The 26,676-nt window shown below is 41.9% G+C and overlaps 2 protein-coding genes across 2 annotated transcripts in view; one reads left to right on the top strand and one right to left on the bottom strand.

Moving 5' to 3' along the window:
* The window catches only part of LOC122563122 (lumican), a 409,094-nt gene that overhangs the window by 211,347 nt on the left and 171,071 nt on the right, over positions 1 to 26,676 (top strand).
* On the bottom strand, positions 1,016 to 25,685 carry fmoda (fibromodulin a). Its single transcript, XM_043716572.2, has 3 exons — positions 25,577 to 25,685; positions 14,524 to 15,440; positions 1,016 to 1,351 (listed from the first exon to the last, which is right to left on the bottom strand). Exons 2-3 carry the CDS (start codon positions 15,437 to 15,439, stop codon positions 1,200 to 1,202), a joined length of 1,068 nt encoding a protein of 355 aa, XP_043572507.1. The 5' UTR covers position 15,440; positions 25,577 to 25,685; the 3' UTR covers positions 1,016 to 1,199.

The following is a 26,676-nucleotide window of genomic DNA, read 5'->3' as shown; positions in this document are numbered from 1 at the left end:
CATGTGTACAATAGATATCTCCGCAAATAAAAGTTTCTGAATTGTGTGCAAATAAGGTTTCAGTTTTGCACTTTGCCAGCTGTGAATCAGTACTGAAAAGTACTTTTTGAGGATAAACTTACATAGGAACATGGGAAATAGGAATAAGAGTCAGTCCGTTGACCATCATTGCACCATCATTCGGCTAAGTCATGTCTGATCTTCTACTTCAATGACATTTTCATTCAGTATCCTCATATTGCCTTAATAGCTTCGATATCAAGAAAGTTACTGATCGTTTCCTTGAATATAACTATTCTTTTATAAGTTATCTTTGAAAAATGAGTACAAGCACCACATGTTGCAGGTAACATGTATGTTTTCAGAATTCTGCACTAAGTCAATAAACCAGAGGACTGTGCTGCATTAACCCCATATGCATTGAAATAAGAATTAAGTCAAGCCTTCCAAAAATATCACCTGATGAAGGAGCAACGCTCCGAAAGAGAGATTTCACATTTTGGACTATAACCTGGTGTCGTGTGACTTCTGACCTTGTCCACCCCAGTCCAACACCTGCACCTCCACATCATTCCAAAACTATGACACATGATGGCCTCCAGAAATCAGCCAATTGGTATCATGCTTTATTAGATTGTATCTAAACCAGAGGTAAAGTTTTGGTGTCTTTTATAATTTAGTGGATGGCAATTCAAAGCATTAAGTTAATAAATGTTTCGATGAAAATTCCTGAGATCAGGGCATAGATGTTGCAAGAGCTGAGCGTATTATTATACTGCCCTTTTAGTGTTGCCTTCGCTGTTTGGGAGGTGTAAATAAAGTTGGCTTAATAGCTGCCTGCAGCTGAGTGGAAGCTCATCCTTTTCAGCCCAATAAACAGCAGAGGGAGCAATGTAATGAGTGACTTGGCGTGGTGGCATATTCTGTAACAGATCATGAAGTATGCTTGGCTTGATTTTCTGCCAAAGCACTGTAATGCTGAAGAAAAAGTTTCAGATGCAATGGGAATAATTTGTTCAGTTGATCCATGGAGGAATAGCTCTCTATCTTGCTACAACAAATCACTAACTAAATCACGAGAGAAATAAGATACAAGTGAAGCCTCTGAAGAAGCTGGATGCCTAGTCATTATATACTCCAGCTGTAGAAGGAAGTTTACATGTGTAAATGGGCATTGTAATAAGATATATGAATACACATCAAATGTTTATTATTCTTGCTTGGCGAAGACAGCTGTTTACTTCTTGTGGAATATTATCTTGCTTGATGCTGTTGCCATCCAGTCGAAGCACTTGAATCTTGGAGAAGCTGATTAATCCCCTGGTTCTACAGAAGCTGTCCACAGTAAACTCTGCAAACACCACAGACTGAAATGTTAGAGACATGCTGGAGAATGTACAAGTGAACATATACCTGGTACTTAAAGTGCAGCACATCAGATATTGCATTATCCCTTTAAAGTGCCAATAATATGTGGCTTTCAGAATTTAAAAAAAATTGTTCGCAGGATGTGAGCATTGCTGGCAGACCAGTATTTCTTGTCTATGTAATATGTAATATGTTCTGTGTTCCCATCACCCCCTGTCCTCCAAGGTGCCATGTTATCTCTTCTCTGAAACCTGTGATTCATTCCCATTCTTGACAAAACCCCTTTTTTTGTTCATCTGGTGCAGAGTTATGCGCATAATCCATGGAAGGGACCAATGTTCCCTTATGGTTTCTTTCCAGTTATGTGAGTCTCTGAGGTGGATGTCTGGAGCTGGGAGTTAAACCCATTATTGGCATACTAACAACAAATACCCATGTGCAGAACCTTGGAGCTATTTGGGGACAATTTAGCTATGACATGAGATAACCTGTAAATTCATATGATTTTCTACTTGGATTTAGAATTAGGTAGACAGTTTTAGTTAATGCCATTTATCATTTAAGATTTAGGTTTTATTTACTCTTGGTCAAGAAAATAGTCAGGTTAAACGAAAAAATAATTAAACGTTATAAACATGCTCAGATGCTGATCGAGCAGACAGAGTTTCTGTGCAAACTGCAAGATGGTTGAAACAGCATTGAGTCCTATTTACAAATGGACTGTGAGGATAACCCTGCACCAGGCTAAGAGATAAAAAAAATGGAGTTATGCCAAGAATGGGATTGAAACACAGGCTTAGGAGAGGAGATGGCATGGCACCTTGGAGGACAGGGGGGTGGTGGGAACACAAAATGCATTACATAGAACATTACAGCGCAGTACAGGCCCTTCCACCCTCAATGTTGCGCTGACCTGTGGAACCAATCTGAAACCTATCTAGATTAGATTACTTACAGTGTGGAAACAGGCCCTTCGGCCCAACAAGTCCACACCAACCCGCCGAAGCACAACCCACCCATTCCCCTACATTTACCCCTTACCTAACACTACGGGCAATTTAGCATGGCCAATTCACCTGACCTGCACATCTTTGGACTGTGGGAGGAAACCGGAGCACCTGGAGGAAACCCACGCAGACTCGGGGAGAATGTGCAAACTCCACACAGTCAGTCGCCTGAGTCGGGAATTGAACCCGGGTCTCTGGCGCTAACCACTGTGCCACAGTGCCGCCCACATCTGTGCCCCCTATCTATCCTACACTATTCCATTTTCAGCCATATGTTTATCCAATGACCATTTAAATTCCCTTAAAGTTTGCAAGTTTACTACTGTTGCAGGCAGGACATTCCATGCCCCTATTACTCTCTAGGTAAAGAAACCACCTCTGACATCTGCCCTATATCTATCACCCCTCAATTTGAAGGGAATAGGGGAAACAGCCACCCTGCTACTTTTGGGACATGTGAAAAACAGATCATTTCTAAATTGGAGTAGTGTACTATCTATGTCACTTATGATATACAAATAGCAGATGAATCCTCATTGAGTTTGAGTGCTATCTTGGAATCTTTTCTGGGGTGGATTCTCCCAACATTGGAACAATAGAAGATCATTAACCTGGACCTCAAGGCTCCTGAGATTATTTCGCAAAATAGTCTATCACAACAGAATGTTGCACCACATGTGCAACCATGCAGCATAGGTTTTTGATGAGTAAAGAGATCAAGAGTTAGGGTCGAAAGTAGGAGAATGGGGTTGAGAGACAAATCAGCCATGACTGAATGGCAGAGCAGACTCAATGGGCTGAATGGCCTAAGTCTGCACCTATATTCTGTAGTCTTATGGTCTAAAAGAGAAGTGGCCATGTTGATGTTGCTTTTGGACTATAAAAAGACGTTACTTCCTACCCAACTCAAACTCAATTATTGTTGGTGTTTAATATTATTCTATCTATTATGTGAGAGCTGGATTTGCGCAAATGGGTGGAGATCAGATGAGTCAAACTTAGGAATTGCCTTGCACTATCAAGGCCAGAAACATACACTTAATAGTAAGGTCCTGAAAAGTGTTGCTGAACAAAGAGACCTTGGAGTGCAAGTTCATAGTTCCTTGAAAGTGGTAGATAGGATAGTGAATAAGGTGTTTGGAATGCTTGCCTTTATTGGTCAGTGCATTGGGTTAGCTGTTGGGAGGTCATATAGCAGCTGTACAGATCATTAGTTAGGCCATTTTTCGAACATTGTGTGTTATCCTGGTCTCCCTGCTATCGGAAGGATGTTGTGAAACTTGAAAGGTTTCAGAAAAGATTTACAAAGATGTTGACAGAGTTGGAGGGTTTGAGCTAAGAGCAGAGGCTGAATAGACTGGGGCTATTTTCCCTGGAGTGTCAGAGGCTGAGGCGTGACCTTATAGAAGTTTATAAAATTGTGAGGGGCATGGATGGGGTAAATAGACAAGGTCTTTTCCCCAGTGAGTCCAAAACTAGAGAGCAAAGGTTTAAGATGAGAGGGGAAAGACTTAAAAAGGACTTAATGGGTAACTTTTTCATACAGAGGATGTTGCGTGTATGGAAGGAGCTGCCAGAGGAGTAATTGGAGGCTGGTACAATTACAACATTTAAGAGGCATCTGGAAGGGTATATGAATATGAAGAATATTCATGGTTTAGAAGAATATGGGCCAAATGCTGGCAAATGGGACGAGATTTATCTAAGATATCTGGCCAGCATGGACATTAGAACTGTAGGGTCTGTTTCCATGCTGTACATCTCTATGACTCTGAGACTGGATGCGATTATTGGGGGTTGAAGGCAGTGGTCGGATGACATTTGGCAAGGGTTAGGTGGCAATTTCACAGATGTGATTTCCCAAAATTAGAGTCATAGAGATGTACAGCATGGAAACAGACCCTTCAGTCCAACCCATCCATGCCGACCAGATATCCCAACCCAATCTAGTCCCACCTGCCAGCACTCAGCCTATATCCCTCCAAATCTTTCCTATTCATATACCCATCCAAATGTCTCTTAAATGTTGCAATTGTACCAGCCTCCACCACATCCTCTGGCAGCTCATTCCATACACGTACCACCCTCTGCATGAAAACGTTGCCCCATAGGTCTCTTTTATATCTTTCCCCTCTCACCCTAAACCTATGCCCTCAAGTTCTGAACTCCCCGATCCCAGGGAAAAAACTTTGTCTATTTATCCTATCCATGCCCCTCATAATTTTGTAAACCTCAATAAGGTCACCCCTCAGCCTCCGACGCTCCAGGGAAAACAGCCCCGGCCTGTTCAGCATCTCCCTGTAGCTCAAATCCTCCAACCCTGGCAACATCCTTGTAAATCTTTTCTGAACCCTTTCAAGTTTCACAACAACTTTCCAATAGGAAGGAGACCAGAATTGCACGCAATATTCCAACAGTGGCCTAACCAATGTCCTGTACAGCCGCAACATGACCTTCCAACTCCTGTACTCAATACTCTGACCAATAAAAGAAAGCATACCAAATGCCTTCTTCACTACCCTATCTACCTGTGACTCCACTTTCAAGAAGCTATGAACCTGCACTCCAAGGTCTCTTTGTTCAACAACACTCCCTAGGACCTTACCATTAAGTGTATAAGTCCTGCTAAGATTTGTTTTCCCAAAATGCAGCACCTCACATTTATCTGAATTAAACTCCATCTGCCATTTCTCAGCCCATTCGCCCATCTGGTCCAGATCCTGTTGTAATCTGAGGTAACCCTCTTCACTGTCCACTACACCTCCAATTTTGGTGTCATCTGCAAACCTACTAAGTATACCTCTTATGCTCGCATCCAAATCATTTATGTAAATAACAAAAAGTAAAGGACCCAGCACTGATCCTTGTGGTACTCCACTGGTCACAGGCCTCCAGTCTGAAAAACAACCCTCTACCACCAGCCTATGTCTTCTACCTTTGAACCAGTTCTGTATCCAAATGGCTAGTTCTCCCTGTATTCCATGAGATCTAACCTTGTTAATCAGTCTCCCATGGGGAACCTTGTCGAACGCCTGACTGAAGTGGCCTGGGTAGTTTTGCATTTAGAGGATAATGTATTTTGAATGGTGAGTTGAATGCATGCATTGTGAGACTCAAATCATCGCAGTTACTTGGGTGAAGAGTCAAAAGTCCTTTCCTTGTCCTTCATTGTTCATACAAGATGAACTTCTTGAGGTGGTCTCTATCTTTTGTCTGCTCTCAGCTTAAGTTATTTTGTTCCAGAATTCATGTGGAAATTTGCTCACACCAATGTTATATTTATTCTGTGAATAGTACCAAGAATAGAATGAGGCATCAGGTGATCGAACTAATAAATATTACAACCTCGCTATATATTTGACAGCACCTTCTCAACTGTCAACCTGTCCTACTTTGAAGGGCAAAGGCAGAAGGTACATGGGAACACCATCATCTGCAAGTTCCCTTCCAAGTCACGTTTGAGTTGAAACTATATTGCCATTCCTTCACTGTCTTAGCACCAGAGTCCTGGCAGTCCCTTCCAATTAAAAATGAACAATAAATACCAGTTTCGCAGGCAACATTCACCTCACAAAAATAATTTTCTTAAATTTTTGCCAGTGAAGCAGGGAAGATTAGCAGCTGTTAGTTGCCAATGCAGGAACCAGCACGACTACACAGTAAGTTGCTTGTTAGTTTTCGCATTAGATCCTTTATAATGGGATTGTGATTGAGCGACCAGGGCAAGACCTCATCCTAGACTCCCCAGCGAGACCTTGCAGACATAACTGTGCAGGCTTATGTACTGGGGACATCACTGCATCCAGAACATTTCAAGGTTAGGGTTTCCTGGCAAATTTTCCAGACCGGGAATCCCTTTCCCCCAACTCCATCCACCCCATTTTCATGGGTCACATTTCAACTGGACAGAAGTATTGTTGCAAACAGATTCTGATAACTACTGGCTCACTTCCATGGGAGTGGAATGCTGGACTTGTGGAAAGTAATGACTCAGGTATTCACGAACTATTCAACTATGAATAGTATCATAACTAAGCCTGGTTCTGTTTCCATGTAATGTCACTCCAACATAAGTAAACAGTTTATGTTGACATTTCGTGAATAGGAACCTGAAGTTCAGAAATGAGGATTCTGATTGATGCTCCAGTCACATTCCTAGGCTAGGTGTATCCTTGGCTGAAATGAAATCATTCAGCATGAACACAAGATTGAATTTGGAATCTTTCTGATTGACGTTGTTCAGCATCAGACTCATATTTTAATGGGTGCCCTCCTATTCTGTTATATTCAATCTATTCATTAGATTCCCTTCCTGCCAATTTTGTCCTTTGAAGGTACTGACTCTTATATGTAAACTTAATAATTGAAAGTTAACAGATTCTTGAATTCTATATTGAAGCTGAGCTTAGATGGATTAGACACAGAAAATTCCCAGGTGACTCACTAACTGGCAACCAGACGTAAGCTGTTTTGTTTTTGTTTTGGCCTCTCCTAGCATAGGTCTTGTGGGGTACCGGTAATGTCTCTATTTCTGGGCTAAATGCTCCAGGTTTGAGTTTCTCACCAAGTGTTGTTGGGCATGGTGGGTGTGGCTGTCTGTAACATGGCCAAACAGTCAATTGTCAGCCTGTAATGTAAACTGGATGATGAGTGGGAGAGTTTTCTGGTCAGCTCTCCCAGAGAAGACAATATAATTGCAGGACTTCGCCAAAAGGATTGATTCCAAGCCTATGGTCCAATGCATGGATATGGAAGCATGAGAAAGGACAACCAGGCAGAACCCAAGGGTATTAACAACCATTAACATACATTATTCATAAAACTTGCAAAAAATACATTACAAACATTTTAACTTGAATATTATAAAATATGCAATAAGATGCATCAAATTCAGTGTTGCTGCAGGACATTTAGCCCATTAAGTCTACACTGACTCTCCAAAGAGTGTCCCACCCTATCCCCATGACCTGGCCTGCACAGCTTTGTACTGTGGAAGGAAACCAGAGCACCCAGAGCAAACCCATGCAGTCACGGGGAGAATGTGCAAACTCACACACAGTAATCCAAGGCTAGAATCAAACCCAGATCCTTGTGTGATGCAACTGTGCTAACCGTTGCTTGCCTCCATGCACCATACTTCATTCTTAGATGCATTATTATGATTATAATTGTCTTACTATTTACAATATATATTCTATATCAAGTATACAGACTTAGGCAAGCCATTTTAAATTGGGAATAAAAATACACTTCCCCCAATAGAATAAGTTCCACTCTAAGGAACTTGACAATGTACATTCTTCATTAGGCACAGCTCAGGGGATCCTACAGAAGGTAAATTGAGGGTCTGTGCACAGCTAGAAGCAGCCATACACAAAGGTGGCTGACAGAATGAGGATGATCTTGGGCATGTATTTCTCCTCCTTAACTATAAATTTATTCATCATGTCGCTGTGAACACAATTCTTTTTCTCCCTCCAGATGGTCACTTGAGTGCTTGCCATGAGGCAGGAGTGAGGAATGGGTCAAACCTGTACCATGTACAACAACACTAAGACTGCCTTGGATCTGATGACTAGGTTCTTAACTGTGATGGAGAGGCTATCTCACTTGCACCTGCCGAGTGTTAGTTTTCTGATTTCCTGATGAAGGGCTTTTGCATCAATTCGGTTTTGCCAATTTCTCAATTCCCCTCCCCCCCGTCTTATCCCAGATCCAACCCTCCAACTTGGCACTGCCTTCTTGAACTGTCCTACCTGTCCATCTTCATTCCCACCTATCTGCTCCAACCTCCTCCCAGATCTATCACCATCACCCCCACCTTCATCTACCTATCTCCTTCCAAGTTACCTTCCCCCCAGCCCCACTGCCCACCTATTTATCTCTCAGCCCCCTTGGGCCTCTCCATGCAGACCCCACATTCCTGATGAAGAGCTTATGTTCAAAAGTCAACTCTCCTGCTCCTCAGGTGCTGCCTCACTTTCCCAAAGGTACTATACAATCTAACATCTTCCACAATGTCAATCAGGAGTCTGAAGAAGGCATTTAGCTTGCTGTCAGCCTTGCCCGATTATCTAACCTCATTTATGGCACAATCAGAAAGACCAGACTGGATATTGCTGGTGGGAGTTTTGAGCTGAACTTAACCAGAACAGAACATTTTAGTAAATTATATCATATCATTGGCCCATTGAGCCCACTGCCTGTAAATGCTAAGGCGTAGTATCACAGAGCCTTGTAGGTATCACTCCTATCCTTCCTCATCCGAATAGCAACATTCTTTTTCATCCATGCTGGAAAGGATTATTGGCTTGGGACATGACTTACTCTCTTCCTGGGCTTTTCTTCTCTCTGCTCTGCTTCACCAGCTGCTACTCCTCCAGCTGTTTCCCTGTGGCTTCCTCCTCCATTGGTACAGCTTGGAGGGGAGAGGGAGGCTGCTGCTGGCAGAGTGCTGCTGTTTGGTGATCCGCTGTCTCTTTCTGTTCTTTCCTCTGCTCCCTCCTTGTGTCCTTCTTTGTCAAATCTTCCTCACTGCAGCACTTCATCTGCTTGCAGTCTTTTGCCTGGTGACCTTCTTGTTTAAAGATCTTACAGTGCTGTGGTTGGCCTTCACTTGAGCCAGATTGGCCCAAAGATAACAAACGTTGGGCTGCCCAACGTGTACCAGGCAGTGCCAGCCTCTTCCAGGTAACCACACGAGGGAGATTGTGGGATTGCTCAGTTACCATCTACCATTAATGTCATCTTGACCTGTTTGTGGTCCAAATCCCAAACATATCCTTAACCTTAGTACAGTTATTGAATGCCTGGTTAGGAAGGTAGGCACATCCACAACAGGAATGTGTGGGTTGTAAAGATGGACAGATACCACCCAGCTGCATTCAGACATCAAAATCAACATTAACACGAGCTGACATGTTTCTGATTATGATCTCTCCCTTGCCTGATAGATATTTTTAATCAACCTCTTCAGAAGTGTTACGACGCAGATCTAGAGAAGGTGGGACTTTAACGCAGGGCTCTGGTCCAAAGGCAAGAATATTGCCACTGCATCACAAAAACTCTCCATTCTCCTGCCTGACAGAGGACAGAGTATGGAGTATACTGTGGTATCAGCTGTGGTAATCTAGCTCCATACTGCTGGAAAATTAATTTGGACTCATCATGTTTGCACAGCTCATACCAGACTGGGTAAAGACCAGCTGGAGTTTTACAGCAGCCTCACATTTCTTCCATTTTGCAGCAATTGGAGGAAAAGAGTTCCCAGCTGGTGAATTCATTAGCAGAAAATTGAATAGAGTTTTTATTGGCACAGAGTCAGGTTATGTATGGGAATTTTGTTGGCATACAGCAAACTCGCATGCAAATGACAATTCTGTTCTTTACAATTAGGAACAAGAGCTTAAGTTTGATCATGGAGTTAAGATATGGTGCAGCCTTGGTGTCATTGAGTGGTGGTACAGATTTGAGGGTCACTTCCTGTTCCTGTGATCCAGCCTTAATTGAGCTTTCATGCCATCAATCATGATGGATGTGACCAGTTCACACTGTTGAGACTTTCAGCAAAATTAATCCACCCTTCCAATGATTTTAACAGTGACACACAGACTCAAACACACACACACACAAAACACTCTCTCTTACACACACATACACACACACACAGTCTTTCACACATGCACACACTCACATTTACACTTACATACGGACTCATGCATGCGCGCACACAGTCTCACACACATGCGTGAGCATACATACACATGCACGCACACATGCATATGCATGTACAGACATAAACACGTTCAGACACATGCACTCCTACATATGCAGGAAGAAAGTTTTCCATTAGGCCGTTTGGAAACTCAGCAGGTCAGGCAGCATTTGAGGAACAGAAGAATCAACGTTTCGGGCATAAGCCCTTCATCAGGAGTGAGGCTTGTGAGCCAAGGTGGTAGAGAAATAAATGGGAGGTGTGTGGGACTGTGGGGAAGGTAGCTGAGAACGCAAGAGGTGGGTGAAGGTGGTAGATTGGAGAAGAGAGTGGAGCGGACAGGTGGAAAGGAAGATGGACAGGTCATGAGGGCAGTGCTGGGGTAGAAGGTTGGATCTGGGATAAGATGGGGGGAGGGGAGATGAGGAAACTGGTGAAATCCGCATTGATCCCATGTGGTTGGAGGGTTCCAAGGCGGAAGATGAAGCGTTATTTCTCCAGGCGCAGTTGTTGAGGGAGTAGCGATGGAGGAGGCCCAGGACCTGCATGTCCTTGGCGGAGAGTGACGGGGAGTTAAAGTGTTCGGCCATGGGATGGAGGGGTTGGTTGATGCGGGTATCCTGGAGATATTCGCTGAAGCACTCTGCAAGTAGGCGTCTTGTCTCCCCAGTATAGAGGAGACTGCATCGGGAGCAATGGATACAGTAAAAGATATGTGTGGAAGTGCATGTAAATCTCTGATGGATGTGGAAGGCTCCTTTGGGGCTTTGGATGGAGGTGAGGTGGGAAGTGTGGGTGCAGGTTTTGCAATTCTTGCAATGGCACGGGAAGATGCTGGGAGGGGAAGTGGACCTGACAAGAGAGTCGTGGAGGAAATGGTCTTTACGGAAAGCGGATAGGGGTGGGGTCCGTTTGTAGGTGGCAGAAGTGGTGGAGGATGATGTGATGTATACGGAGATTGGTGGGGTAGAAGGTGAGGATCAGGGGGGTTCTGTCCTTGTTGTAGTTGGAGGGATGGGGTTCAAGGGTGGAGGTGCGGGAAGTGGATGAGATGCAATGGAGGGTGTCATCAACCATGTTGCAGTCTTTGAAAAAGAGGCCATCTGGTGTGTTCTGGAGTAGAATAGGTCCTCCTGGGAGCAGATGTGGTGGAGGTGGAGGAACTGGGAATAAGTGATAGCATTTTTACAGGAGGTAGGGTGGGAGGAGGTGTAGTCCAGGTAGCTGTGGGAGTTGGTGGGTTTGTAGAAGATGTCTATGTTGAGTTGGTCACTTTTGATGGAGATGGAGAGGTCCAAGAAGGGGCGGGAGGTGTCTGAGATGGTCCAGGTGAACTTAAGGTCGCAGTGGATCGTGATAGTGAAGTTGATGAACTGTTCAACCTCCTTGTGGGAGCACAAGGTGGCGCTGATACAGTCATCAATGTAGCGGAGGAAGAGGTGGGGAATGGTGTCGGAGTAGCTGCAGAAGATGGACTGTTCCACGTACCCGATGAAGAGACAGGCATAGCTGGGGCCCATGCGGGTGCCCATGGTTATCCCTTTGGTCTGGAGGAAGTGGGAGGATTCAAATGAGAAATTATTGAGGGTGAGGACCAGTTCAGCGAAATGAATGAGAGTGTCAGTGGAAGGGTACTGTTGGGGGACAATGGGAGGGGAAGAAACAGAGAGCAAGGAGGCCCTGGTCATGGCTGATAGAGGTGCATAGGAACTGGGTGTCCATGATGAAGATGAGGTGTTGGGGGCCAGGGAAACAAAAGTCCTGGAGGAGGTGGAGAGCATGGGTGGTGTCCTGAATGTAGTGGGGAGTTCCTGGACCAGGGTGGATAGGACAGTATCTCAGCTACCATTCCCCCAGCCCCACCCCCCTCCCATTTATCTCTCTACTCCCTTGGCTCACAGTCTCATTCCTGATGAAGGGCTTATGCCTGAAACATCGATTCTCCTGCTCCTCGGATGCTGCCTGACCTGCTGTGCTTTTCCAGCACCACACTCTTGACTCTGACCTTTAGCACCTGCAGTCTTCACTTTCTCACTGTTTGGAAACTCAAACAAGTCCATCCCTCTCATTTCACATCCAGGGAACCTGAAACAGCAACTCCCTGAACGAGAGAAACTGAACACTGGGAGAAGCTGAGATGAACACTGATAAAAAGGAGGACTAAGCAATAGTATCGTTTATAGAACCAACCAGTCCTTACTAGAAAAGCAAAAGTATCAAAGATGGTATTACAGTAACAGAAGGAAGATCATCTGCTGACACTTCCTCACCCAAGTGTAACCTCTTTGTAAAGCTAGGATTAAGGGATACCTGAATAAGGATAAAATTCTGTTCTATTTTCCCAGCAAGACATTTCAATGTGAGTGTGCTCACTTCAGATTTTTGAAGATTTGAAGTTCTTCTCTACTATCAACTGATAACTCTGTGCACATCAGTTGGAAACATGATTTTTATGTAGGATAGGAAACCGAATGTTTTGAGCCAAATACCTTTTATTAACACCGTTATTTTCATGGTTAATCCCCGATTCTGGTGTATCATCCAGCTGACCTTAAAACCTTCCTTTTCCTCAAGTTTTGGTTATAATGTGAATTAAAGAGCGAAGTAAATGCCACACAGATATTAGGAGTCATACTACAAAATAAGTAATGATTCTTAGTCACAGTGTCAATAAGTAAATTACAGCTAAACTAGACCACCACTTATTAAAACATCTGAAGAATCCCTGGCAGCATGTTTATAACAACAAAGCCACAATTTTCAACAAATGGAGTGAATGCTGAGGGACTTCATTGCATTTATCTTTTTAGGGATGCATCTTTGCTTAAAGGTACTTTAAGGGTTATAATTATATAATGAATTTTACACACAGCAGAATCTGGCACTTTGTGTAAGTGTTCCCTTTTTACGAATGACACGAGGTACAGAGTGTGGCAGCCTAACTGAAGTGCAGGACATCACACCAAAACGTTTTCTTTTGTTTTACGCATTTGTGGGATATAGGCTTCTCTGGCCAGCCCAGCATTTATTGCCATCCCTAGCTGCCCTTGAGAAGGTGGTGGTGAGCTGCTTTCGTGACAGTTCACCTGCTGTGGGTTGACCCATGATGCCGTTAGGGAGGGAATTCCAGGATTTTGACCCAAACGCAGTGAAGGAACGATGACATATTTCCAATTCAGGATGGTGAGTGGCTTGGAGGGGAATTTGAAGGTGGTAGCATTCCCATATATCTGCTGCTCTTGTCCTTCTTGATGAAAGTCCTTGTGTGTTTGGTAGGGTCTGTCTGAGCATCTTTGGTGAATTTCTGCAGTGCATCTTGTAGATAGTATACACTGCTGCAACTGAGCATTGGTGTTGGAGGGAGTGGATGCTTGTGGATGCAGTGCCAATCAAGCAACTTCTTTGCCCTGGATGGTGTCAAGCTTCTTGAGTGTTGTTGGGGCTGCACTCAACCAGGCAAGTGGGGAGTATTCCATCACACTCCCGACTTGTGCCTTGTAGATGGTGGACGGGCTTTGGGAAGTAAGGAGATGAGTTACTCGCTGCAGTATTCCTAGCCTCTGACCTAATCACCCTTACTTCCTGTGCATTGCACACAGGGCATCACAGAATAATATTACGCAGTTAACTTTTCTTTTGTCTCCTGGATAAAGGGACATTGTGTCCAATTTTAGTGCACCGACTGTTACTGTTATCAATTAATTGAGGTTTATCTTAATTTTTATATTATATACTGTTAAAGCTAATTCACAGTATTGGATCTAATGCTTGTATACAATGTGGTGAAGCTCTGTCATAATTTAACATTGCATTGGATTTGCTTCAATGTTACTTCGAGAAAAGAAAATTTACTTCAAGAGAAAAGACATTGCACGTACATAATCCCTTTCACAGAATTACTATAATGCAAAAAGAGGCAATTCAGTCCATTACGTCTGCATCAACCCTCTGAAGAGCATCCCACCTTATACCTGCATGGCCAATCCACCTAAACTGTACATCTTTGAACTGTGGGAGGAGACCCACGCACACACGGGGAAAACATGCAAACTCCACACAGTCACCCAAGGTTGGATTCAAACCTATGTTCTCAGTGCTGTGAGGCACCAGTGCTCACCACTGTGCCACCCCATTGTGCTGCTTTCATGACCATAGGATCTCCCATGAGCCTTACAGCCCATTATGTATCTGTGTATTGTCATCGTTTTCAAAATGTTGGAAATGTAAGCTCTCAGTTTAACTTTTCCTCTGACAATCCCTCGCTAGTGCATTCAAATGACAATATTGAATGAGGATTCAAACTGATTTCCCAACTCCTTCATTACTAAAAGTTAGGTGTGAATGGGGACAACTGGGGAGACAGATTCAGCCTCATTGGGAACTTCTATAAGGTGACACCATAGACCTTTCAAAGTAGAATCATATCCCACTCACCTTTGATTTTGTTGGCATGTAGATACAGGTGTTCTAAGTTCTCATTGACCGGAGGAATCTTCTGCAGTTTATTATGGGAGAGATCTAACTCAATTAAATTGGACACGTTAAATGTGTTTAAAGGTATCCCATTATCTGTTAGCTCATTGTTTGAGATCCGTGCATATTGAAGTTTAGGGAACTGTTGGAAGTACTCAGTAGGAATTGAGCTGATGTGATTGAAGTCCAAGTAGAGCTGGTGCAGTGAATCTGGAAGTACTTCAGGGAGTTTTTTTAAGTGGTTGTTGCTGAGATCCAAGTAAGACAAAGACTTTAAAACTCTGAGAGAGCCTCCGATATCTTCCAGCTCATTGTCGTTCAGCAGTAGCTTAGTCAAGTTGTCGAGACCTTCTAGTACATTGGGTTGAACAGTTGAAATCTTGTTTCCTGCAACTCTCAGTTCCCTCAGTGACTTTGGCAAAGGAAAGGGAATCTTGGTCAGATTGTTATGTCCCAAGTACATTCTCTCCAGGCTTGTCAGCTTGGAGAATACATTTGCACCTATCTTGTCACTGGAGATTTTGTTCCAATGGAGGACAACCCAGACAAGATGAGTAGCATTGTCAAAGACTCCATCTGGTACAGCGTCGATCTGGTTGCTCTGCAGGTAAACATATTTCATCCGGGCTGGCACATCGGGGATATATTTTAACCTACGGGTATCACAGTACATAGCTCTGGGAAAAATAGATGGACAGGTGCATTCAGCAGGGCAGTTGGTTGCCAATGGAGGCTCATGCTCAGTCCCATAATATTTATTACTGTAATACCGAGAATATCCCATAATTCGTGCAAGCCAATTGAAATATCCATGGGTGTACTGGCAGGCACCTCCAACAAAAAGGGCTGCAAGGACCAGCAGGTGAGTCAGCCTCATCCTGGGAATTTAACATATACAAAATTAAGCTTAATATTATAGATATATTATTTGCTGAAAAACTGACATTTTTGTCAGGACAAACAAAGACAGAACAAAAAAACTCATTACTAGAGAAACTCAGTGGGTCTGGCAACATTTGTGGAGAGAAAACAGAGTTAATGTTTTGAGTCCAGTGACCCTTCTTTATTGTCTAAAGGGAGCTAAATTTCAGAGTGTTTCAGTGTAGAGGGCTCTTGAGTCTGCTCATGCATTAATCGCAGAAAATGAGTATGTTAGTACAGCAGGTAATAATGCAAGAAAATGGAATTTTGTCACTTATTGCTAAAGGAAGACAGTATAAAAGTATGGAAGTGATACTGCAACTGTACAAAGTATTAGAGAGACTGCACTTAGAGTATTGGATACAAATTTGTTCCCATTTCTGGAGGAGGGATGGAGTTGTGTTGAAGGAAGTTCTAAGGAGGTTTACTAGATTGATTCCAGAGATAAGGGTTTGTTCTTATGAAGAAAGATTGAGCAGTTTAGGCTGATACTCACTGGTGTTTTGAAGAATGAGAGAAACAGTAATTGAAGTATTTAAGATATTAAAGGGAATTGGAAATGCTGATGTCGAAAGGATGTTTCCTCAAGTGGGACATCCAGAACAAGAGGTTATAGTTTTAGGATAAGGGGTGGCAGATTTAAAACAGAGGTGAGGAGAATTAAGTATCTCAAAGGATTGTGAATCTGTGCAATTCAATTCCCCCTGAATGAGGTGTCTGCTGGGACATTGAGTAAATTTAAGGAGGAAATAGACAAATTGTGAATTATTGATGAGTTGAAGGGTTATGGAGTACGTGCAGGGAAGTGGAGTTGAGGCTGACATGAGATCAGCCATGATCGTATCAAATGGCAGAGCAGGATCTAGGGGCTGAATTGTTTCTGTCTGCTCCTAGTTCTTATATGCTCACATGAATATCACTGACTTGGTCAGCATCTATTGCCTGTTCCTAACTGACCAGAAGACAATTAAAAGACAACCGCATTGCTATGGGTTCTGGAATCATATATAGGCCAGACCAGATAAGGATGGCAGATTTCCTGCCCTGAAGGGCATTCATGAATCAGATGCGGTATTCAGTCCATCAACCGTAATTACATGGGAAACATTAGGCTAACCTTTTATTCAAGGTTCTGTTTTTAAGAATTCTAATTACACCATTTGCCATTGTGGCATTTGTCCCCAGAACATTAACCTGGGCTGTTGGATTATCAATCTAGTGACATTACCACAATGGCACCACCTACCCATTGCCTGTCCTGCTTCTCTGACATTCACTGTTCACTGAATATCATTTCTCCTGCCCTTTCCCAAGATCTTTGCAACATGTTTCTTTTACAATAAATGATCTACTCTCATTTTATTTTTTTATTCTCTTTTTCTTCCTTGTCAACATGTTATAGTCATATATAACACTGCATTACAACAATTACCAATCTCTTTCTGTCTTATTTGCATGTATTCTTTAAAATCTCTACTGATCAGTGAAAACAGTTTTTGGTGGTTTATTTATTTTATGAAAACTTCTCATTTGTGAATATATTGGACATTTGGCTTCTTACCCTGTTCTAATAAATAGAGTTTGAGTTTCTCTAAACTTGCCTCTTAGTTAAAGTCTCTCACATTCTTATCTGCCTGATAGACCTCTTCTGTGCCCTTTCCACAATGCATTCACTTGAGCTGAATCCACTGTGCATTAAATAAACGTAAGTGGCCTATTGTTTGACCAGACGTCTGATTACTGAACTGATTCTGGTAAACTCAATTTAGCACTCAATCAAGTTTATTCGAAGCAAAAGGCCCAGGTTTCACAATTATTAGTTAAATATTCACTGCCGACTGCAGAAATATGGTGATATCGAGGACATGGATTTCCTCTTTCCAAAGTCTGAAATATGTCCAAGAATCTAGCGACAGTATTATCAACAATCACAATAAACAGCTAATCGCATTACTGTCATCTCACAGATAGCAAATTAGAAAGTCAGTGAAAAGCAATGATTATCCTTAATACTATTGTAAAGAGAACAATGATGAAATATTAGGGAAAGAAACTTTTAAATAAGTATTATTATTTTTAAAATGTCTTTATATAAGTGCACACAATACATTACTCATTTGGTTTCATGTTAAATTTGAGCTGGATTGTTATTGAAAAGAATTGGGCAAACCTTGTTTGCTGGTACTTTGAAACAACTGCCACAGTTATTAAAACAGACTGCCACAATTATTGAACCTGATGCTAATTAGACCATCATTGGTTTATGCAGCCAATCTACTTTGAAACTTTTTGCTTGCTCTGTCACTGTGGGGATAATTTGACATGCATCACATGAGCCAGCTAACCAGGTACACCTTATTTCAGGAATAGTCTTTATGAGCTGAACAAAAAGAGAATCTGTAAAAATTCCAATCTGAGTTCATTTGCTATTTCCTTTCTTGTCTGTGAGCTTTTGCACACAACATAGTTTCACAATAAAACCACTGTAAAAATGTTTTGCTTGTTTTGTATGTGACACAGTATATATTCCCAAAATTCCCAGTAGGTGAACAGTTAATATTTACATGTTAGTAGTTCTCTTATACTAAAGAGGATTTTAACTATATTTTTATTTAACGAGAAGTTAAAAATAATCCACAAATGTGAAAACACACTAGCTCATTCATTCTAGGTTTATTGATGGAAACCCACAGGAAAAGAAAATTGTGTATAATGTCCCTTTTGAATGTCATGAAAGCAAAACATTTACTTAAAGCAAGTTTCATGTTACTTTGGGAATGCCATACTTTGAAGGGCAGAAGAAAAGTTTCCATATTCCACTTCTGAATCCTGTCAATGTTCAAAACAAGAAATAGAGAAAATACCTTTTGAGTTGACATAATACAAAATGTTCTGTATACAATGCAGGGCTCCCCTTAAAGAACAACTGTCGATTCTCATTGAATAGATTTTGAGGGAATGCAGTAAAGGCTCATTCAGCTGAGGTGTTAACCTGGAGCATCCTCTGCCTTTCCTGGTGGGTGCAGAAAGACCTCATGGTCTTGCTTGGGACAGGCAGGGCATACGGTGAATATCTTGGCTAATGTTACGCCCTCAACCAACAGTTCCAGATGTAGATGTGCCCGTGTTGGACTGGGGTGGACAAAGTCAGAAGTCACACAACACCAGATTATAGTGTGACCGGTTTATTTGAAATCACAAGCGTTTGGAATGCTGCTCCTTCATAGGTGGCAAAGACTGGTGATTTCAAATAAACCTGTTGGACTATAACCTGGTGTCATGTGAATTCTGACTTTGAACTGTTCCAGAAACATTTTTGCTGAATGGTCATCTCTGTGATGGAAAATAACAGCATTGTTTCAATAATTAATCAACTGTAAAGCACCATGATGGATCCTTGGACTCTGACAACAGAGTCAGATGAGAAATTGGGATTATTTGCAAACATATTTTGGACATATCAGATGTTCTTAGATCTCAAAAATAGAGTCTTTATTGTGCATTGAACCAGATACCAGATGAGCAGGACTGCTAGTGTGTACCCAGCTATTAACAGATGGAACTTGACACTAGTGGTGCCAGTTTGGAGTTCAATCCTCTAGTAAATGCCCACACACAACCTCTCAAATGTGCTTCCAGATTTAGCATCATGAAGCACTGCACTCCTCCTCCATCTCACCAGAGATATTTAAAGGTATCGTCAACAACTTTAGCTCAATAGCTCTTTGTTTTCTTCTGGATGCTGCTATGATTCTCCAGCTGCTTGGTGCTTTCCACAGTTTCTTCAACTTGCAAAAGTCTACAAGTATTGATGAACTTCAAATTTGCTCAAACCAGCGACTGTTTAGGCTACACAACATTATAGCTTAACTTGGAGAATGAGCGGAGGTCAAACATAACACTGAAAGTGGAAGGAAGGAGTGAGGAGAGGGTCTGAGCAGGTGGTACTGACCACCCAGAAGGTTCAGGGAGCAATGCTGCTCTTTGAATCTCAGTGAAGAACAGTGTGTGAGAGGTATGTGGTTCAGTAAGGGTGGCCCTCACTGAAATCTTTCACCAGATCACGCTCAGAGATGGGCAATGACCACATTGCTGGTGGTTGTAAAAGGAAAGGTGGAAATTAACCTTCTTGCTTGTGGCTCCTTCCATTCTGGAGCTGGAAACATTTACAACATCTCAACAAATTCACCCTCTGAGGCTGTTTACAAAATTTATGCACAATGGCACAGTGGTTAGCACTGCTGCCTCACGGTGCTAGGGAAATAGGTTCAATTCCAGCCTTTGGTAACTGTCTGTATGGAGTTTGCATGTTCTCCCCCTGTCTGCGTGGGTTTCCTCCAGATGCTCCAGTTTCCTCCCACAATCCAAAAATGTGCAAGTTGGGTGGATTGGCTTTCCTAAATCGTCCATAGTGTCCAGGAACATGAAGGCTAGGTGGATTAGCCATGACTAATGCGGGGTTACGGGGATAGACTGGGACGGTGGGTACTCTTCGGAGAGTTGGTGCTGATTTAATGGGCCAAATGACCTCTATCTGCACTGTGGGATTTCTATAATTCTATGTTTCATTCTTGTTTGCTGGAGAGAAGTGGATGGAGCAAGCATAAAGCTTTGCTGAGATTTCTCACAGTACAAGGAGGCATTGACTGGCAGACACATTTCTTGCCAACTTTGCCCAGAACTATAAACGCAGGGGATTTCACTCCCTTTATCGCTCAAGAATGTGTCAGATCATATCCAGTAAATATCGCAGGTTAATCCTTAGTAATGTCGCAGATGTCATAGTTGTTTGTTCTGTGGGTGTCCACCAAATAAGCTGCATTGGAGCCAACATGTCAAATGAAAGGGTAGCTACTCAAGGGCTATCCACTGAACACCCGGTTGATGCCTACAGTCTGCAACCCAACACATATCTGGACAACATGCATAGAATAAAAGCAAAATAAACTCAAAATAACCAGAGGACACAAAGTTTGCACATAATAAATGGACATGGGCTAATTGTGTATTGCAATGTATGCCTCCATTTTTAGGTTCTGAAGGACTTACTCCCCAAAAGGTTCAACGCTCACTTGTTTGTTTTTAAGGAGAAAGTGAGGTCTGCAGATGCTGGAGATCAGAGCTGGAAATGTGTTGCTGGAAAAGCACAGCAGGTCAGGCAGCATCCAGGGAACAGGAGAATCGACGTTTCGGGCATAAGCCATTCCTGAAGAAGGGCTTATGCCCGAAATGTCGATTCTCCTGTTCCCTGGATGCTGCCTGACCTGCTGCGCTTTTCCAGCAACACATTTCCAGCGCTGTTTGTTTTTAAGGTTAGTCAAAATATAAGGCTGAAGATTTGCAACCAGCTTCAGCTAGAAATACATCTCGGTCTGCTCGAGGTCCTCAGAACCACAGGTGTCAGTCTTCAGTCAATTCAATTCACTCCAAATGATATCAAGAAATGGCTGAAGGCACTGGGAATATGGTAAAGAGTATGGGTACTGACAACATTCCTGCAAAAGTACTGAAGACTTGTTTTCCAGAACTAACTTTACACCTAGCCAAACTCTTCCAATGCAGCTACAACATTGGCATCTACCCGATTTTGTTAAGAATGGTCTTGAAGTGTTCTGTTAACTAAATGTAGAACGAAACTAGTGCAGCCAATTACCATCCCATCAGTCTATATTCGATCATCAGTGACGTATTGACAAGATCATTGGCAACGCTTTCAAGTAGCATTCGTTCAACAATAAACTGTTCACTGATGTCCCATTAGGGTTCCACCAAGGCCTTCCGACTTCATAGTTGCTGGAAAAGCGCAGCAGGTCAGGCAGCATCCAAGGAGCAGGAGAATTGACGTTTCAGGCATGAGTTCTTCTTCAGGAAGGGCTCATGCCCGAAATGTCGATTCTCCTGCTCCTTGGATGCTGCCTGACCTGCTGCGCTTTTCCAGCAACACATTTTCAGCTCCGATCTCCAGCATCTGCAGTCCTCACTTTTTCCCTTCCGACTTCATGACATCTTTGGTTCAAACATGGACAGAAAGCTGTGCTACAGAGGTGAAGTGAGACTTATAGCCTTTAAGTCAACATTTGACAGAGTGTAGAATCAAGAAGCCCTAGCAAAAGTGAAGTCACGGGCAGTCAGGGAGGAAAGTCTCTATTGGTTGGAGTCATACTCTGCACAAAAGATGGTTGTAGTTGTTGAAGGCCAATCATCTCAGTCCAGGACATTAATGCTGATTTCCTCAGGGTCCAGTCTTTAGCTCAACCATCTTCAGCTGGTTCAACAATGACCTTCTTTCCATTACAATGTCAGAAGAGGCGATGTTCATTGATAGCTGTGCAATGTTTGGCATCATACCAAATTCCTCAACTGTGTCCATGTGAAGCAAGACTTGGATTATATTTGTGTTGGATAAAAAGTGGTGAGAAATGTCTAAGCCTCATAAGTGCCAGGTAGCAGTTATCTCCAACAACAGAGAATCTAACCATTCCTCCACGTCATTCAATAGCATTGCCATCCATGAGTTTCTAACTATCAACATCCTGAAGAGTTTACCATTGACCAGAAACTGAACTGGATCAATTATATAAATATATGGCAATGAGAGCAGGTTAGAGCTAGGAATTCTGCTATGAATCCGGCAGATACATATCAAACAGCATATCCCTTTAGTTGTTCACACAAACAAGGTACTGACCATACCTGACCAGTCTGCACCTGCGAAACACACAACATATTGCCCAATAACAAAGGGACTCTGCAATCAGATGCCATTTGCTACATAATGTTAGATTTAGATTAGATTAGATTACAGTGTGGAAACAGGCCCTTCGGCCCAACAAGTCCACACCGACCCGCCGAAGCGAAACCCACCCCTACCCCTACATTTGCCCCTTATCTAACACTACAGGCAATTTAATATGGACAATTCACCTGACCCTGCACATCTTTGGACTGTGAGAGGAAACCGGAGCACCCGGAGGAAACCCACGCAGACACGGGGAGAACGTGCAAACTCCACACAGTTAGTCACCACACAAACAAGGTACTGACCATACCTGACCAGTCTGCACCTGCGAAACACACAACATATTGCCCAAATACAAAGGGACTCTGCAATCAGATGCCATTTGCTACATAATGTTGAGTCTGAAGAACTATGCTGATACAATTTAGGATTGTCAGTTGGCTTCAATGTACATTGTAATAGTGTGTACATTCGGGCTCACTATGGGCTACTAGAGCATAGTAAAGTGAAGCTACATGTATTAAAATGCAAGGCCCTGATTTTTGTAGTGATTGTAATGAGGTAAGCCAGGTGGGCTGCATAGAATATGAGATCCCTGACTGGGGCTGTAAATCTGTTCTAATCAGGGAGCCCTGACTGACAGATAAAAACTGGAGTGTCTGAGGAAGCAGGATCAGTGTCAGGGTCTTGCCGCATGTAAATAAAGGTTGACTTGGTGATGGGATACTGGTCTCTGTGGAGATATTTTAAACACGGACATGCACTGCATGTGTTCCAACTCAATGAAATAGGTGACAGTTATTGTCTAGCTTATTTCTCAGGTCAATACCTCGAATAATCAGAGTCAGCTTGCCTTGTTTAAAATTTAAACAAACCCTGGCAGTTACCTGTTAGTCATCATGAACTGATGCATTCTCTATAACAACAGCTAAACCTATCAGGGCCCACTTTCCAGCCCATCAGCACTGTCCACTCAAACAGTAAAGTAGTTGTTTTCCCTTTGCTTTGGTATTTCTTGCACATAATCCTGATGAGTGCAAGACCAAAAGCTTCAACATAATGTGTCTCTCCCAGCAATGCTCAAATAAAAATAAAATGAGCAAGGTATATGTTTAAGCACAGCTTTGAATAAACCCAATGCCACAGGGTTCCAGTGGTTCCAGGAATGGTTGCAGCAGGAAGCCCATTTTGCAGTGTGAGGGCTGAGGTAGTGGCCATTGGGACAGCCCACTGGCTTCTCAATGTCAAAGGCAGGTCAATTAAGGAGAACGTTTTGTGGATGAGGAACTTAAGCTCCATGAAATCTGCTTGGTTTAGTAGAATCTCAAGTGGCACCTCCTTCTCTTCCTAACACCCACAAAGAGAAAAGAGAATCTTTGGGATTTTCTTTGGTTGTTTAGGCAGCTGTTTGTTACATGCTAGTTCAATCTGACCAGTTCAGTCCAAGACTCTCCACTGGGTCCCTGCTTAGAACTCTCAGAAGTAGGGCCCAGAAAACATTGGTTTAAACCAGAGCAGCGGTGGTGTCAGGATTTTTCTTGAATGCTGAGCATTTGCAAGGGCTCAGGACCCTGTTTTCCAGGTTGAAAATATCTCTTATTCCCAATTGCTGCCCCAGAATTTGGCAAGGAGTCTAGACAGTGGGTCACGGACTAAGGTTACAGAGTAAACCATTTAACACAGAGAAGAGGAGAAATTTTTCATCCAGAGAGTGGTGAACCTGTTGCATTTGCGACCACAAAAAACAGTTGAGGCTAAAGCATGGCATCATTCCAGCAAGCAGATGGTTAGAGCGTTAGCAACTAAAGGGATCAAAGTATATGAGGGGAAAGTGGGATTAGGCAGTTGAATTGGATAATTATTCATGATCATAATGAATAGCAGAGCAGACTCAAAGAGCCGAATGGCTTACTCCAGCTCCTATTCTCTGCCTCACCTTATCTCCCACCCATACAGCATATTGATGTTACTTGCCATTCACTGTCTGATAGTTCTGCTGCCAATTTCTAATTTGCCATGATACTTGGAGCTCAGAGAATTCAGTTTGAAAGTGTCACCCTTTATCCTGAAAGTTCAATCCATCTAGAGACAGTCCTGGAATATTGAAAAAACTCATTTCAAATTAAAATTAGAATGTTAAAAGAATGCAAATATGTCTGTTCAACTCTGTGAAGCAATTGAACAAATACTTAATATTAAATACGAGCAATTGCATCAGAATGAATCTTAGATTCTGTTATTGTAAAAATGAAAGCTTAGAAGACAGTGAAGAGAGCCCTTCCATAATTAGCTGGAAAGGTCATCAAAGTTGGTTGGAATTCAGGTAAGTTTGATATTCTGACTTGTCTAAGGATGGGTACTTTAACTTTACAGACAAAAAAAAATTCTCTTATAAAATTAATCATGCTTTGTAATTATTAATTCTTATGAAGACATTCCGGCTGAGTGTCCAAACATCTTTTGCAGATCCAAGTCGACAGATCTTTATAAAATTGTAACTGTCGATATTTAAATGAATATCTCACTTCAACCCCCTCCCTACTATTTAAGTTAATATTCACAATCTTAAATATCTATGCTTCTCTACATTCCCAGAAAAGATTCATTCTGAGGCTATACTGTACTAATATTTTGATAGTGGCCAGAATTTTGAATGTCAGCCCATGACACTATTCAGTAAAAATTGGAATCAGTAAAATCTAAAAATGATTCAAAGTTGCTTAATTTAAATTCTTACATTCTTAAATTCTTACATAATTGATTAAGAAAAATTCCGTTTAAATATTCCAGTGGAAGTGCTTAAGAACTGGATAATTCAACTTATTTAGAATGTTACATAATGTAAATTACAGTCAGAGATCATTCAGCCCCAGCGTAGTGTTTATGCTCTGCATGAGCCGCCTCTAGTTCTAACTCATTGCAGCCTATTGATGTAACCTTTTGTCCTGTCTTAAAACATGCCTCATCAAAGCACTGCATCCAGTAATTACCGTTAGGTTGTGATGGTGCTCCATGACGATTTTCCTCATTGTACCCAGTTGTATAACCAGGTGATTTAACTGTTGCACATATGGAGCACAGCAGATGAATTCGCCATTCAATATGCATGAATGTATCTTACTACTAACCATTTGTCAACTGCCTGAATTTATTCTGTAAAATACTCAATTCTCTTGCCACACTACAAAACTGAAGTCATATAAGACCAACCTGATTTAAAAGATATTTTCTCAAAAGTATACAAATTAAATCTCTCAAACACAAGGCTACCTGAATATTCAGGATAAGGAATTATAGACTAATTATAAAGAAAAAAAACAAAGTATTAAAAAGTCCTTATATACAGGTACTAACCTGAATACCCAGTTTCAGCTCCTGACTCCTTGGCTGTTCAACTAAGGTGTCTCATTTCTAGGGGGTGTTTAAAATGTTAGCAGTTTATGAATGACTTCATACGAGTGACAGTGAATAGTTTGATTACTGGACTGCTCCCAGTTATAACACACAAGTGTCCTTTTATAACCTTGTCTCAACTTGGTACCACAGACATTTGTGAGCCTGCCTGTGAAAGGAATGATTATTTTCAGTCTTTACATTTCTTGATTAATTCTGTCTCTCACATTCCAAATGTAATCTACAATTAAAAGCCTGAGGTTGGAAGTTTCCAGCTGTTTTATACATTTGTCATTAAAAGAAAAACAAGCTTAAGTGCAAAAATCATAATGGAATTCAGTAATAACAGCTTCATCAATTTGCTGTGTATTTAAAAATATTAACTAAAATGATAACTCTAAACAGTACAAATTAGGGAAGGGAACACTTATTTTAAATCACAAGATCCCAATATAATAACTTGCTTCATGTTTAATGTTTTACTTTTCAATCTGAGTTCAAAGTGAGGAGAAGTCATCATTCAGACCCCCAGGATTTCTTTGAACTTTGGTCTGAAATCTCAATACGTCTGCCCTGCTCTTGAAATTTGAGAATTTTGGAACAACATCAGTTACAATGGACAAACTAATGGAATTGACAAAATCTCTATTTATCAAAGTTTAAATTGAAGAATCATTTCAATGATGAGGTAGAGGAACATAATGAGTTTCCATGAGGGTATAAGAAATAAGGCCAACAACAGGCCATTCAATAATTCAATAAAATCATCGTTGATCTTCTATTTCAAGTCCATCTTCTCACATTTCCCCCAACCCTTAATTTCCTAAATAACCAAAAATCCATTCATTGCTGTCATGAATATAGGAGAAAGTGAGGACTGCAGATGCTGGAGATCAGAGCTTAAAAATGTGTTGCTGGAAAAGCGCAGCAGGTCAGGCAGCATCAAAGGAGAAGGAGAATCGACGTTTCGGGCATAAGCCATAACAATTGAATTCCCATAGCCATTAAAATGAAAGAATCCCAAAGATTCATGGCTCTTTGAATGAAGACCTTTTCTATCA

Source organism: Chiloscyllium plagiosum, unplaced genomic scaffold (genome assembly GCF_037043375.1).
Source record: "Chiloscyllium plagiosum isolate Xiang-an unplaced genomic scaffold, Cpla_swu_hap1 HiC_scaffold_26, whole genome shotgun sequence".
NCBI lineage: Eukaryota > Metazoa > Chordata > Chondrichthyes > Orectolobiformes > Hemiscylliidae > Chiloscyllium > Chiloscyllium plagiosum.
This window is presented reverse-complemented; position numbering and strand designations above follow the sequence as displayed.